This window comes from Anarrhichthys ocellatus, unplaced genomic scaffold (genome assembly GCF_004355925.1).
Source record: "Anarrhichthys ocellatus isolate YVR2014 unplaced genomic scaffold, GSC_Weel_1.0 scaffold1, whole genome shotgun sequence".
In the NCBI taxonomy this organism is placed as follows: Eukaryota; Metazoa; Chordata; class Actinopteri; order Perciformes; family Anarhichadidae; genus Anarrhichthys; species Anarrhichthys ocellatus.
Genome location: NW_022280031.1, coordinates 2592274 through 2606556, shown reverse-complemented (window position 1 = coordinate 2606556; position 14283 = coordinate 2592274). Strand labels below are relative to the sequence as shown.

Below are 14283 nucleotides of genomic sequence, written 5' to 3'. Positions count from 1 at the left end.
CTGGCAGAGGATGATGCTGCAATATTGTCATTGGTTTTCCTTTATATTTATTTTGTCAACTGTGGTGAGAAAATAACATTTCTGAGTCACCTCAATCACAATATTGATCCATATTGTAGCACTCATACTACTTAAATATCCCATCACCATAAACTGTAATTCAATTTCACTCAGTAGCCTTCAAATCCAACCATGGAGAAGATTAGACTTCCACTATTCTAGTCCTGTTGAGTAGTGTAGTGTCATCAAAACTCAGAAATAAGTCCTAGATTGTAAGTGTTTAAGAATTGACATTATTCTGCTGCAGCACTTTTAAGAGAGCAGAGTCAGCACTCTTTGGGCTTCAAACTGGCCCGTAAACATTACTGTAGGTTCTCCCCCTTCCCAGAAAATGTATCCACTTCCACACAACTTTAAGACTCTATAGGTGGTGAACCTCTGCAGAATAGGGTCAATTGCAGTTGATCCTGTGCATGTGACCAACCCACCAATTTAAAACAAACTGGGCAAAAGGTCCTGAAAACTAAATATTTCCACCTTCAGGCACCTTTACAAGCATTAGTGACAATAACACAAACTTTAAAAGATCATATCAATTTAGTAAATGTCTGGCATTAGTTGTCAAGAGACAACAATTCAGTATATGTCAGGATAATGCACATAGACACTTCTAGATGAAATACCTGATGTAAAACAAGTTGACAAAATGTGGCAAAATAGTGTGCAGAAAAGACAAATGTCAATTTAATACAAGCATTTCTCAAAGAGCTAGAAATCTAGTAAAAATTGCTTTCAGATGCATAATGCACTTACATCATTTTGGCAAAAAAAATTATTTATCATTTTATTGACTGAGTTGTCCCTGATGATCTCCGAAAGATAATCCTCCACCACATTAACTCTTAAATCAAACAAAACGGCACAAAGTGTTGATATTGTGTTTGATAAAGTGCATAATAAGAGAAGGGCCTCTTCAAGCTTCACACTGAACTTTAACGAGTTAATGAAGTACATGATAAACCATATTTACAGTAAAGAGTAAAATTGTTCAGCACTTCTGTTTCTTCATTAGTATATCTGAAGCTCACATACAGGCAGCGGTGATACATATAACTCCCCGTGTTGGCCACAAGATGGCAGCATAGCTCTGAACCCCGTCATGCACTGGTGACCTACATGTCCCAAATTGCCAAAGACAGCATCTCATTTAACATTATCTTCCCCGCACAGTTTCATTTATACCAAAATTAATGTGTCAGACTTTAATCTTCTCATCTCCTGCAGGTCAATGAAACTGATGAAGCGATTGACTGAGTGACCAACTCTTTGTTTTATTCTCTCTCTCTCTCTCTCTCTCTCTCTCTCTCTCTCTCTCTCTCTCTCTCTCTCTCTCTCTCCCCAATCACAGGGAGCCCCTGGTGAGCGTGGACCCTCTGGTGCCAGTGGTCCCAAGGGTGCCAACGGTGACCCCGGCCGTCCTGGAGAGTCTGGTCTGCCCGGTGCCAGAGTAAGCAATTCCCTTATTCATAGTACCACAGAGATGGATGTTGATGATCTGCAGAAATTTGCTTTAAAACATACAGAAATAAGAAAATAATCTGTGATTTTAGTATCAATACAATACACACAATGCCAGATCTTATCCATTCTGCAGTAATATTTAGCTAATTATTATCATGCTGAAGATCTGGGCTTGTCCTAACTCGTTGACAATGCATGTTTTAGTTAATCCAATGGGTATTAAAATGTTAATTTATATTAAGAAGTAAGAACATTTTTCTCCGACTACAACACACTAGAGAGGTGGAGTAACATTCTCTGCTCACGTAGACATTACCCCCCATATCTTTACAAAGCAAATATTGTTTGCTGCTATATCGATGTTCTAAATCCCATATATTGCACCTTTAAAGAGTGAGGCGATTGACTTTTGCACCTCCTTAAAGTTGGGAGACTCAAAATAGATTCAGAGAAAGAGTCAGAATTGAATCAGCAGAAGCCCAGATATCATGAGTTTTAATCCCTTGCTCCCAAACACACTGGAACCTACAATGCAACTGACTGCATTTTTCCGTTAAATTCTACCTGCCTGATAAACACCCTCATATCTCGAGTTCCAGTTTGCAGCCCTGGCTCTCTGTTTTAGATTTGCACCAGGACATTGTCAAACTCACTATGTACAGTTTTAAAAAAAGGATAAGTGATGATGCAGAGATATCATCTTCTTTATTTCACTTATTCACTCTTCTTCCTTGTCAAACCTGGCGCCTTCACTACCCACAATGCATTGTGACCATTGACAGCTCAGTTGGAGACTGTAGGAGGTGTGTTATGTTAGTAGCAGCTAATGTAGCCTTGTCTCGCTAACCTCAAGTAGAGATGAGGAGCGGGCTATACAGGTCTGATAAGCTCACGTCTTTCTAACCCCACACCTCAAGATTTTTCTCATTTTCCAACTTATGGTCTTAAGACGCAACTAACACTGACTCAGCTGACACAAGAGTGAATTTATCAGACTTTGCACAGCTCCCTTTGGAGCCACAAAAGGCTTCATACAACTTTTTCACATATGCAATAGCTCTCCAAGACCTGTAAACAGACTTCAATGTTTGAAATCGGTGGAATTCCCCTTTAACAAGTTGAAATCCCTATCCCTGAGAATACAGTCATGAATGGTTTCCACTGGACAGCATTTGCACTTCCCCCTGGAGTGATTCAATTACCCAACAGCAAAAAAAGTGTTAGTTAATATTCGTATACCAACAGCACAGAGGAAGTTTGAAAAAAAGCAACTATAGGGAACCGAGGCCATTAATGCCAGTTACCTTAAATATGCTCTCATTTATATTTTACATTTCCATCAGTAGGCGTTGAACTGATGCACACAGAGCCAATCAGAGGTGTAAATTCAGTTTCCCACAGTGCCATATGTTCCCACCTTTATTTAGCATGTGCCTGCATGGAGGGGTCTGATGACTCATGCGGATTTCGTCTGTGTGTCTGTTCTCTTTCTCTGACAGGGCCTGACTGGACGCCCTGGTGACGCTGGTCCTCAAGGCAAAGTTGGACCTTCTGTGAGTGCACTTTTGTTGTAATGCGGCTGTTGTGTCTTTGTAAATCAACAGGAATAATCACACCTCACTCAGAATTAGAGGCTGTGTTTTTTTTTCTTTTTATATTATATTTAGAACAATCAGAGAGAGACCTCTAATTTGATCAAATGTGCTCTCCTAACGCAATGACTCATAAGTGGTTTAATCAAATTGGATCGCAGGAGACATATCCACTCATTATCCACCGCGCTCTATAGGGTCTCACACACTGTAGATTGATTGTAGATCATTCTCAGCTCCACTTGGTCCTTAGGTTGCTAGACATGCTCCCATTGTTCATCATTTCTTAACTGAGTGGAGTCAGTCCTATAAAAATGCTCTTCACTGAAACCTCCATAAACTGAATTGTTTTCAATCGATTGGTTCCTCGTGTTGTCTGTGTAGCTGATGCTTATCATACATCCTACAGTGCAACCCCACATTTTTTGATAAACATGAAACACTTTGAAAAGGTAGAGCTGCATTTTTTCATATTTTTCATGTTGGCTAAATCAACATTATTTTCATGTTTGCTGTAACTATGTTTCATTTCAAACATTATGGCTTACTGACATATTAAGCAGTGATTTAATTTTGTGACTAACTGAACTGGCATATGGTCAGACTGATTATGATTGAGGGATTATTTTACTCATCTTTTTCTAACTGCTTTTTACTCCTCACAAATGTCATCATGATCACAGTACTTGATGATTTAATTGGATTTCTCTGTAACAACATTTTGGTTATCATTTGTAGTTCTTAAATGTGCTCTGTAAATAAATAATAACATGACTTTACTTGACCAGGGAGGTTCTGGTGAGGACGGTCGTCCAGGACCCCCCGGCCCACAGGGAGCCCGTGGACAGCCGGGTGTCATGGGATTCCCCGGACCCAAGGGAGCAACTGTGAGTGATTATATCAAAAGCATAAATTGTGAATGCGTGAACAAGATAAATGTGTAATCTATATAGGAGCAAATTCTCACCTAATAATAGATTAATAGAACATGTTTGGTTGTCTTGGTTGATTTATTTTATTTCTCGTCTCTAAAAGTAAGTCCCTGAATCAAGAATAGAAACTCCACATGTTCAGCAACACCTGGAGTGCTGGTGGACAGTGTTATGCCATTTCACCCACTCTCCTTTCAAAATAGATGCAGAACGGAGCAAATTTCTGTGACTAACATTGCTGCATTTTGTTTCTGTTGTGATTAGGGTGAACCTGGCAAGTCTGGAGAGAAAGGACTGGGTGGAGCTCTTGGTCTGAGAGTAAGTTATTCACCTTTTCTGCTTCCAAATGGATCTTACAAGTAATGTTATTTCAAAATACAAAAAAAAAACATTCAGCTGATATGAAAATATCCATAATCATGAATCATGTTCACAACATAAAACATGGCTTTTTTTGGACTATACAGCTGAACGCAAACACTATTTAAAAAGTAGAAAAATAGAAGTAGCTGCTAAAGTAGCGCAGACAGTGTGTTCATGATTATTATGATATTGTAATTATTAAACAGATTCAATTGAACATGTTTGATCAGGGAGTTGTTTTGTATCCTCTGACTAGTGTGACTCTCCATTGATCTACTATTATCGCTGCAGTTCAGCTTCCACATGAGAAGTTGAAAAGCTGTATTGCAGCTATCAGAAGTCTTTCTAGTTAATAGCATCACCTTTGGCTTAACTGTTATTATCTATCTATTTGACCACCCCCTCACTCTTTCCTCCCTCCTCCCTCTCTTCCTTCCTCTCCTCAGGGTCTGCCTGGCAAAGATGGAGAAACCGGCCCTTCTGGACCTCCCGGCCCTTCAGTACGTATCTCTATCTCCCCCATCCCATTCCATATAGCTTCAACACTGATATTATCTTTCCCCTTTTCTCCGTCTGAAGAAACCTTCGGTATCTCTATTTCCCAGACTGCCTTGACAACGATAGCTCTGTTTGGACAGGGGAAAAAAATCCTTGAATCAAATGTCTGGACATTGTGAGACGGCATTACTGAAACACAGACTTTCAGCTTGTTTTAAAGTTTGTGTTTCAGTGCACTAAATAAAAGAAAACTTTAGATGTAAGATGTAAAAGAAAAAAAACAAAATTATCCCTTTGCAGTGTACTTATATCAGAGGTACATAAATGACACATTTAGCTAAATGTTCCCACCATCTAAAACATCAAAGTTGAATGTGGTTGATGATCGATATTGATAGTGAGTATTGATTATGAATTATCTGTTTAGGGCCCTGCTGGAGAGAGAGGAGAGCAAGGACAGCCTGGTCCCTCAGGTTTCCAGGTGAGACTATCTGCTTAAATCTTTAACCTGAAATGGATTGTTAAAGTAAACGAAGCTGTTTCTCTAATTATGGCTACGAAAATGCTTCATAAATATTCCATCCCACCAACTTGTGCTGATTTATTGCTGTACATGAAATCGTCATGATTTTTGTTCATTTCTGACTCATTGTTGGTTTTTGCTGACATCTTTTTGGTTTCTCTTCTGTGCTCAGGGTCTACCTGGACCTCCTGGCCCCCCTGGTGAGGGAGGCAAGCCTGGAGACCAGGTGAGTGCACCTTTTCTAGTGAAATATAGCTCAAAATGTCACAAAAACTTCAGTGAAAGTACTAGTTCTGTCATAGGCTTTAAGAGCAGAGACCCTAAAAGTAATTTGGTAGATGCTGTTATCCAAATGACTTCACACTACAGAGGCTCCTTTACTCGCAGCAGTATTTTTCTACTAAACTGTTAACGGGGCACTGCTGTAAAAGAACAGGTATGCTCAGCCAACTTACCCTGTATGAATACAGGTTCAACACAAATGAACAGAATTAAGCCCTTTCTCCACCATATCAGTGATTTTGAGTTAGTAGTAGTAGTAGTACTTTTGAGTGGTAGCAGTTCCTCTTTTCAAGCATACATGGCTTGATTTGTCGTATACTCATCCTGTATATCTTTTCTTTGAACTCCTTTTCTCCTGTAAGGGTGTTCCTGGAGAGGGTGGAGCTGCTGGTGCTACTGGACCCAGAGTAAGTTGACAGTCCGTATTTAACTTTGCTAGTGTTTGACTTATTGATTATCAGAAATGCCGCTGATTGCCCTCGTATTGCCGTTCAGGGTGAGCGTGGTTTCCCCGGAGAGAGAGGAGCTGCCGGCTCTCAGGGTCTGCAGGGACCTCGAGGTCTGCCTGGAACTCCTGGAACTGACGGACCCAAGGTGAGTCCAGCATTCGGCTTAAAACCAAGAAAAGATAGATTTTCAATCTTTAGCGCCTGAGGTGAACTCACGCCACTGGCAAATAGCCTACTGTGGTACTATCGCCAGTACTTACTTATCAAATGCAACAGCAGCAACAGTAATAACCTCAGGTGTTTGTGAGTTGAGCTCTGTTGACTACATTCAGTGTTTTTCCCCCCAAAAAAAGGGTTTATTTGAGGTGGTAAGGCACCCAGATCCTTGTCTGGTCAGTAGATGTTTGTATGGGGTTTGCTGTATGAAATAGAACCTCTGCTCAGTTGTTCTTCAATAAACATCAAAAGTGCTTTCATTTTGGGGAGTCTGATGGGTCCCAAGATGATTAACAGGAGTGGAAAGAAGAAAAAGTAATTATACTTATTCTTTTCAAACTTACTCCCATTTATTTTTGGGGTCTCAAGAAATTATTAAAATGAATTAAGATCATGAGAGATTATGAGTATTTTAGAGAGAAATAAGATCTTCTCTACATTTCTGAACAACCGGTTGCTCAGCGTATTTCCAATCAAGCAATACAGTCAATTTCTTATCAGCCATCAACAAATTCCAGTCACGGCAGTAAGTGGTCTTAACTGCACTGTGAGTATAGAGGAAGAGCTCACAGCAGCTGCAATTCTCCCTGATGGTTTGTTATCTGGTCAGATTTTAATCCCAGTTCATAGGCTTTATTTCCTTAAGGTCAGATAGTAGCGGATAGAGAGGATGAGGATTATAGAGCTGACGTGAGGATGGCGATGGGGGAGGCACAAGGAGACAATCCGTAAATCTAAGAAAAATGAAGACCGACTTGTTGCAAGACACAATTTAATGACTGGAGAAAGGCAGCAGAGTTGGTGTTTGTGTGTCTGATCTCCAGTCTGAGGCTGCAGTAGAAAGCACTGCTGATAAGCCTGACAACTTCTGGCCAGGACTAGGCCTGCTGGAGCCACTTATAAAACAATCAAGCCTGCATTTCCCTCCGTTATCTTGGCTTTGATATGTGGAATAGAACATTTGTTTTGATAAAAGTAGTTCTACTTGAAATACGGAATTAAATGTCAAATCAAAAGGAACATTTAGTATTTAAGTTTTTTCTTTGTCTAACATTGTTAGAATAATTTGTTGATTGTTATATTGTTTATTATAATCCAGCAACTGAACAACCTGTCAGGTGAATAATATTATTATCAGCTTTTATTCTTTCAGTCCTCTCATAACCTTGAACAGAGCGTGCCTAAACAAAGATGGCCGCTTGTCTCTTTTGTTGATAAGTAGAAGCCTTCTCACACTGCAACAGCACCATTTTTGTGTTTCTGACTCATGTCCTAATAAACACAAAGTCTGAAAACAGTATTGCACCGTCATACATCTGTAGCAGGTACTACACACAGTCATTTAGTTTACAAAGACCCTGAAGTACCTTTTTCTGTCCATCCTCTTCATCTATTTCTGCTTCGTAATAGGGAGCCATTGGAACTGGTGGAGCTGGTGGAGCTCAAGGACCCCCTGGCCTGCAGGGTATGCCTGGAGAGAGAGGAGGTGCTGGCGTTCCTGGACCCAAAGGAGACAGAGTAAGCCATGATGGGAAGAAAGTGTTAATGACTGAAAATATTTAGTATTCATATTTATATCAATGTAATTAATTAAAAAAAGAAGAATTCATTATAAAATAAATGTATTTATATTAATAAGATATCTGTATTTATATTTTAATGAATGTATTCATTAAATAGTTTTGAAGTTTTGCCGATACCCCTGAAAGGTGACTGACTTGTATTTATATTCCCATAGGGTGACCTCGGAGAGAAAGGACCTGAAGGTGCTCCCGGCAAAGATGGTGGCAGAGTGAGTGACTGTCATTGTGATCATCGATAATTCCTCAGTGTGGCAGTAGTTCCACTCATGTCTTGAATAATAAATGTCTAGTCCTTTTAAATCTTTATTTACATTTTGTATCTTTTGTTCTTGCAAATGGGAACAGGAACTTTTTTGAGGGCTGATATCAAATCAAAATGTTCATTCTCGTGCCAAATTTTGTCATTAACCTTCTGCTGTTTCTTGTCACAGGGTCTCACTGGTCCCATTGGTCCTCCTGGTCCTGGTGGTCCCAATGGCGAGAAGGTGCTTGTTATATCATTTTAATCATCATATAGCTATTGGCAAGTTATCACTGTAATATTTTCTCATAGAGGTTTTTATTAAACATGGTGTTGAGTTGTACTTAAATGTCTGGCTGTACATCATTTTAAATGATTGTGGCAGTTCCAACTGTGTTTGTCTGCAATTCTGTCTGCACCCACTGTTCACAGGTCAGTGTGTGTTGCTGATGCTACTGTGTTTTCTTACTTAGGGTGAATCTGGTCCTGCTGGTCCTTCTGGAGCTCCTGGTACCCGTGGTGCTCCTGTAAGTATCACAGAAACATCACTCAATAGTAGTTTTTGTAAGATTTAACACGATAGGTATAAAAATGTAGCTGTCTATGTTGAAGTTTTCAACAGATTTCGCTCACCTTCAGTCAGCATTGCAGCCTAAACTAACCGCTGAGTGTGCGTTTCCTCTCTTCCTTCCTCTTTCAGGGGGACAGGGGTGAGACTGGACCTCCTGGGCCTGCTGGATTTGCTGGACCTCCTGTAAGTAACAATAGCAACACTGACCAACACTCAGCTCTGCTGAAGCCTCAAGAGCGTGACTCCAGGGTCATAAACTCAATGTCAAGACATGTAGTCTACGGCCTTGTAGTTTTATTCTAGGACATGCTGGCAAGCTTAAGAAAGGTACAGCAATAAATATTGAAATTGAAATAAAAAAAAATTAAAAATAACTTATGCTATTGCTCTCTTTAAAGTGTCAAAGACATACAGTGTCAACCACCTGACCTTTTGTGACCTGTATGTGAAAGATAGAAACTAAGAAATAGCATCAAACCAGCAGCTTGGCTTCTTAAATATGGTTGAATAACACCATAGTGTTATTCTGTAGTGTAAATCCAGTTCAAACCTGAAAAATAAAAAAGTAGCACGCTTTAAAATAAACTAATTACACAAAGTTAGTAGTAGTAAAATATTAAGCGCAGCCATTATCAACTCCTCAAATATTGATTTAAAAAAGGATGTAATTAAAGGATCGGATGTAGTCACAATGGATATACAACAGACCTCAACACCTTGATAAAAATCAAATAATGTTGTCATGTGGTTATTTTATTCCCTACACTTAAAAACTCATCTTGTGTTTTGTTGCCTGGAAAATGAGCCGGCCAAAAGAGTCATGAGCGAGAGATGACAGACATTAACACAGGTTTTCTTATTTCAAACGTCCCGTTTATTTTATTTTTTTCTAGAAACACTTGGACATAATAATAAAGACATAATTGTCTTTACCTCGGTTTTAGGCCTCTGTGACTCCTTTTGTGTCTTGCCAAATGTCTTGTCTACCTCAGTGTGTTATTCTGTGGAGATAAATTAGTGTGTAGAGACAGTTGGAAGTCTTTGTATCACTTATCCATTTAGTTCCACATAAAGGCTCCAGGCAGACATCAAATAAATGTTTTTAATAAGCCGCATCCTTACAAATGTATTTTCATCAAAATTTCTGTGGCAACACAATTTATCATACTTTTTTTTCTCATGGTTGCACTATTATTAAATATTTAATTTATTTTGTGATGAATAACACTACAAGGTGTCTAAATCATTTTAGGTTCACAGCTCACAGACTAACATCACAGCTCATCACCAAACAGACTGAGAACAGACAAAGTCTATGTCACCTTTGCTGAACATCAGCCACTATGGCCACAAGTGACAATTACACAATACTATTAGATGCTTAACTGTAGTGCAACAGTAGCACTGGGAGAGAAGACTCATAACGTCAGCGAACCGACTCAGTAATAGCACCTTTAATAGCACAACTTTATTTATTCAAAGTTTGCTATAATTAGCTATAAGCTACTGGTCACACCAGACCAAATACCTGTGTGTTTTATTGCTCATTATTTTACCTTTTTATTTACAAGAAGAAGAAAAAAAAAGATATTTCTTCTTTCAAAAGTCACAGTTTTTGCCATGAGGACTTTTACACAGAAAGCGATTATGTGCCGCGTCATTTCTTTCCCGGAGTGAGGTTCCTTTTTTTGGAGCTATCGCATCAGGAATAAAGTCATCTACCAGTCACGTTGTGTGGAACGAACATATACGTACTTTTAATGTACAACATCACAGAAGCTCTGTTGTCCAAACTGAGGCAGCAAACTTTATTACTCCTTCACCAGGTCCACTCTTTCCGTTATTACCTTTCACAATAAAAGCCTTAGTCATTAACAGTACTGTATGTACACGCTGTAACTGTTTACCAGAGGGAAGTCAAATTCAGTCAAAGCTCAAATTCAATGAAACAGCTTAAAGTAGCTTAGGTTATACAACAATTCACCTCAGACAGACTGCGAGACGCTGCTCTGGGTCTATGGTATCCCGGTAGTTGGTCCTCTGCCTGCGCCAATCTATCCAAAGCTTTTCTTTAAAAAAAATGCTGCAACTGTGGCTGCCGGTATGAATAGTTTTAATGCTAAATATTTGCATGCAAGTATTCATTTTTGTTCGTTATGTCCCAGTGTGTAAAGCAATTTCATATTGCCCTTCCACAAAGTTGAGAGACATGCAGGAGGCAGCTGAGGAATAAATGATTTTTAGTTCTTAGTACAGGTCAAGCTCTAATAACATTGGGTCATACATTTTCCACAATGCACCTCAATAGCATCTTTACAGAGCCACAGAAGGCATCATGTACTGGTTTTCAATGGTTGAAAAGTACTAACCATACTGGTTAACTGACCTTAATGTGGAAAACCGGTGGAGTTCCCTTAAACCAAATGTATTTGAGGGAATCTAGAAGCATCTATCCTCAATTTAATGGCTGACATATTTCATTCATTCAACTGTTTCTGTCATTTTATTTCAGGGTTCTGACGGTCAGCCAGGAATCAAGGGAGAGCAGGGAGAATCTGGACAGAAGGGTGACGCTGGGGCCCCTGGACCTCAAGGACCCTCTGGTGCCCCTGGACCTGCAGTGGGTGTTTTTCTGGACTTTGCCTAAGCCCTAAATAATGAGGGTTTAAACCTAAATCACAGTTTTTGGAACACAATTTCAAAGCAACTGAAAGTGTTTTGGAATATACAGTATATCTATAAACCATAAAATAAATGTCAGACAGTAAAGTATCTTTTCTCTTCCAGGGTCCTACCGGTGTTTTTGGACCTAAAGGTGCTCGTGGTGCTCAGGGACCTCCTGTGAGTGAAGTTTTGAAAATATCTTTATCGTTAGCAGTTATGTCAGTATTTATGGATTTGTCTAACCTAATCTTTCTCTTTCAGGGTGCCACTGGTTTCCCTGGAGCTGCTGGCCGAGTTGGACCCCCTGGTCCTAATGTAAGTTTGCTACTACACCCAACATCAAACACATGGCTGGGTCCCATAACCCTTCAATAGATAAATATATATAGGACTCTGATATTGTCACAAACTTCCAAATAGTTTGACTGTTAATTTTGCAGTATACCATATTTTTACACAGACTTCTAGAATAAATATACTAAATTCAACCTTTATTATTGACTGTGGCGATAGTAGATTTGTTATTCAGTCTCTGAATGAAATTGGGTACGGGGAAAGAAGAAGAAGCAGCAAGGTGCAGCAGAACAGATAAGGGAATGTTTTCTAAATGCCACCTGACTTATTGTCACCTAAGAAGCCTTTTTAATTTGCACCTGTAAAGCATTTATTCTTGCCGTTTCTGCACAGACTTGCTAGCAGGAGGTGCATCATGTATGTGGTATCAAAATGAATGTGCACAGTATAGAATAGTCCGCAATAATAGAAATCTGCAGGCTCCGTAAACAGAATGCGTGCATGTATTACAATGTAATGTTGTTTCATGCATGCCATTTCATTTTGTGTATGTTAAGTCATCCTCCTCACTTGTTCTAGGGTAATCCTGGACCTGCTGGTCCTTCCGGCCCATCCGGTAAAGATGGACCCAAGGGTGTGAGGGGAGATGGTGGACCCCCAGGCAGACAGGGTGACGCTGGGCTCCGTGGTCCAGCTGGAGCTGCTGGAGAGAAGGGAGATGCTGGAGATGATGGTCCCTCTGTGAGTTTGTCATACTTTTAATCACACTCCTCCGTGTAAAACTCAAGACTCTTCTGGGCTTTTGGATAATCTTTAACTTCTTGACCTTGTAGCGCTTGAAATACCATTCCAATCCCTCCAGCACCCACATATTTAGCCACTCTAACTCTTCTCTCCAGACTGCACATCTCCTTGAACACCGTCAAGGTGAACGCAGGTGTCCATTATATAAGAAAATGGTTAAATGTGTTTGTTTTCTACATTTCTGTCGAGTTTTACGTAGCTCAGCCCAAAGAGCCAATTTCATCAGTAATGGATCGCAGCAGAGCACACTCTCCATTAATACACAGAGCTGTCAGTGTCCATCACTGACTCTAATAGCAGACCAAGACATATGACAGCACAGGCCAGCACAAGCCCAGTGACAGAGACTAATGACAGGACCCCAGGCTTTTACCTTGCACATGCACACACACATGTCATAAACACATGGCGAGCCCTGTCAGGATAATGACACATCACAGATGACTGCACAGTCAAACATGACGATATCTGCTGTGTTGACACTCTATCGATTTATAGATTACATATGAAATCTTGATCCACGCATCAACACATCCGAGATCAGGTCTCAAGTGTCACTTAGAGTTTATTGTGAGCATGCACCACGGGACATGAGGCAGAGTGGACTGTGGTGGTGAAAATGAAATGGACCAGAGAGATGGATTTTGATCTGTGCTGCGGCAATTTGGGAGTTGTGAAATCTCAGTCAAAACTTTATCATACATTTACGTTTTTACACTTCAGCTTTTGTACGGCTCAAATAAGCAGAACATAATGTGTTAATCAGTGAGCTTTAGAGGAGTGAATAAGCAAATTTCCCAAAATATCCAACTATTCCGTTAAGATGCGTTTTTTGTTTTTTTAAATGCATCACTCAGAATTTCAAAGTTGGCCTGAAAATCCCAGTAGGTCTATTATAGTTGTATGCTGTGTCTTTAATTAAAAGATTATTATTTAAAACAAAAACACAATCATAATTACATGATACCAAATGATTTGACTGCTGATACATTGAGCACAAATTAATCCTCTTCTCTCCTCTCTCAGGGTCCCCTCGGTCCTTCAGGTCCTCAGGGTTTGGCTGGTCAGCGCGGTATCATCGGTCTGCCCGGACAGCGTGGTGAGAGAGGTTTCCCTGGTCTGCCTGGACCTTCTGTAAGTAATATACTGTTTGCTTTATTCGATAATTGAATGTGATAGGGCTGCAATTTATTTTCATTATCGCTTAACATGTATTTTTTTCTACAATAATACAATAAAATACAATAAAGTATTTATTTAGTCTATAAATGTCAGAAAATGCCTGTAAATAAATTCCCAGGGCCCAAAGGGGCAGCTTCAAATTGCTTGTTCTGTAGAAATACATAATATATTCAGTTCACAATAATAGAGCTGAAACAATTAATCAATGAAATATTGATGCAAGATATCCAACTGATAGCAACTGATACCAATTGTCCTGATAATCGATTAATCACTTAAGTCATTTCCAAGTTCAGCTACTTAATTATGTGTGTTTGCTGCTTTTCTTTGATTCTTTGATTGTAAATTGAAATTATGCAATTTAAGAAAACAGAAGTGTCTATTTGCTTGTCTTTTAGTTGGCAGATTAATTGATACTGAAAACATTCGATAGTTCCAGCCCAACACAATATTATAATACAGTAAAAATAGAGAAAAGAAGTCAGTCTTCACAGTTAAGAGACAGGAACTCACAAATATTTGACTCTTTTGCTTCATGAAAGATTAACATATGATCAAAATTGTTTAC

General features: G+C 39.5%; 1 protein-coding gene across 2 annotated transcripts in view; it reads left to right on the top strand.

Moving 5' to 3' along the window:
* Positions 1–14283, top strand: part of col2a1b (collagen, type II, alpha 1b) — a 44444-nt gene that overhangs the window by 23117 nt on the left and 7044 nt on the right. For both annotated transcript variants that reach the window (XM_031845525.1, XM_031845515.1), the window contains 19 exons: positions 1409–1507; positions 3021–3074; positions 3902–4000; positions 4310–4363; positions 4855–4908; positions 5334–5387; positions 5602–5655; positions 6074–6118; positions 6207–6305; positions 7787–7894; positions 8115–8168; positions 8391–8444; positions 8674–8727; positions 8901–8954; positions 11284–11391; positions 11559–11612; positions 11697–11750; positions 12309–12470; positions 13560–13667. In XM_031845525.1, the coding sequence (XP_031701385.1) occupies positions 1409–1507; positions 3021–3074; positions 3902–4000; positions 4310–4363; positions 4855–4908; positions 5334–5387; positions 5602–5655; positions 6074–6118; positions 6207–6305; positions 7787–7894; positions 8115–8168; positions 8391–8444; positions 8674–8727; positions 8901–8954; positions 11284–11391; positions 11559–11612; positions 11697–11750; positions 12309–12470; positions 13560–13667 (1422 nt within the window). The remainder of the gene's footprint in view (positions 1–1408; positions 1508–3020; positions 3075–3901; positions 4001–4309; positions 4364–4854; positions 4909–5333; positions 5388–5601; positions 5656–6073; positions 6119–6206; positions 6306–7786; positions 7895–8114; positions 8169–8390; positions 8445–8673; positions 8728–8900; positions 8955–11283; positions 11392–11558; positions 11613–11696; positions 11751–12308; positions 12471–13559; positions 13668–14283) is intronic.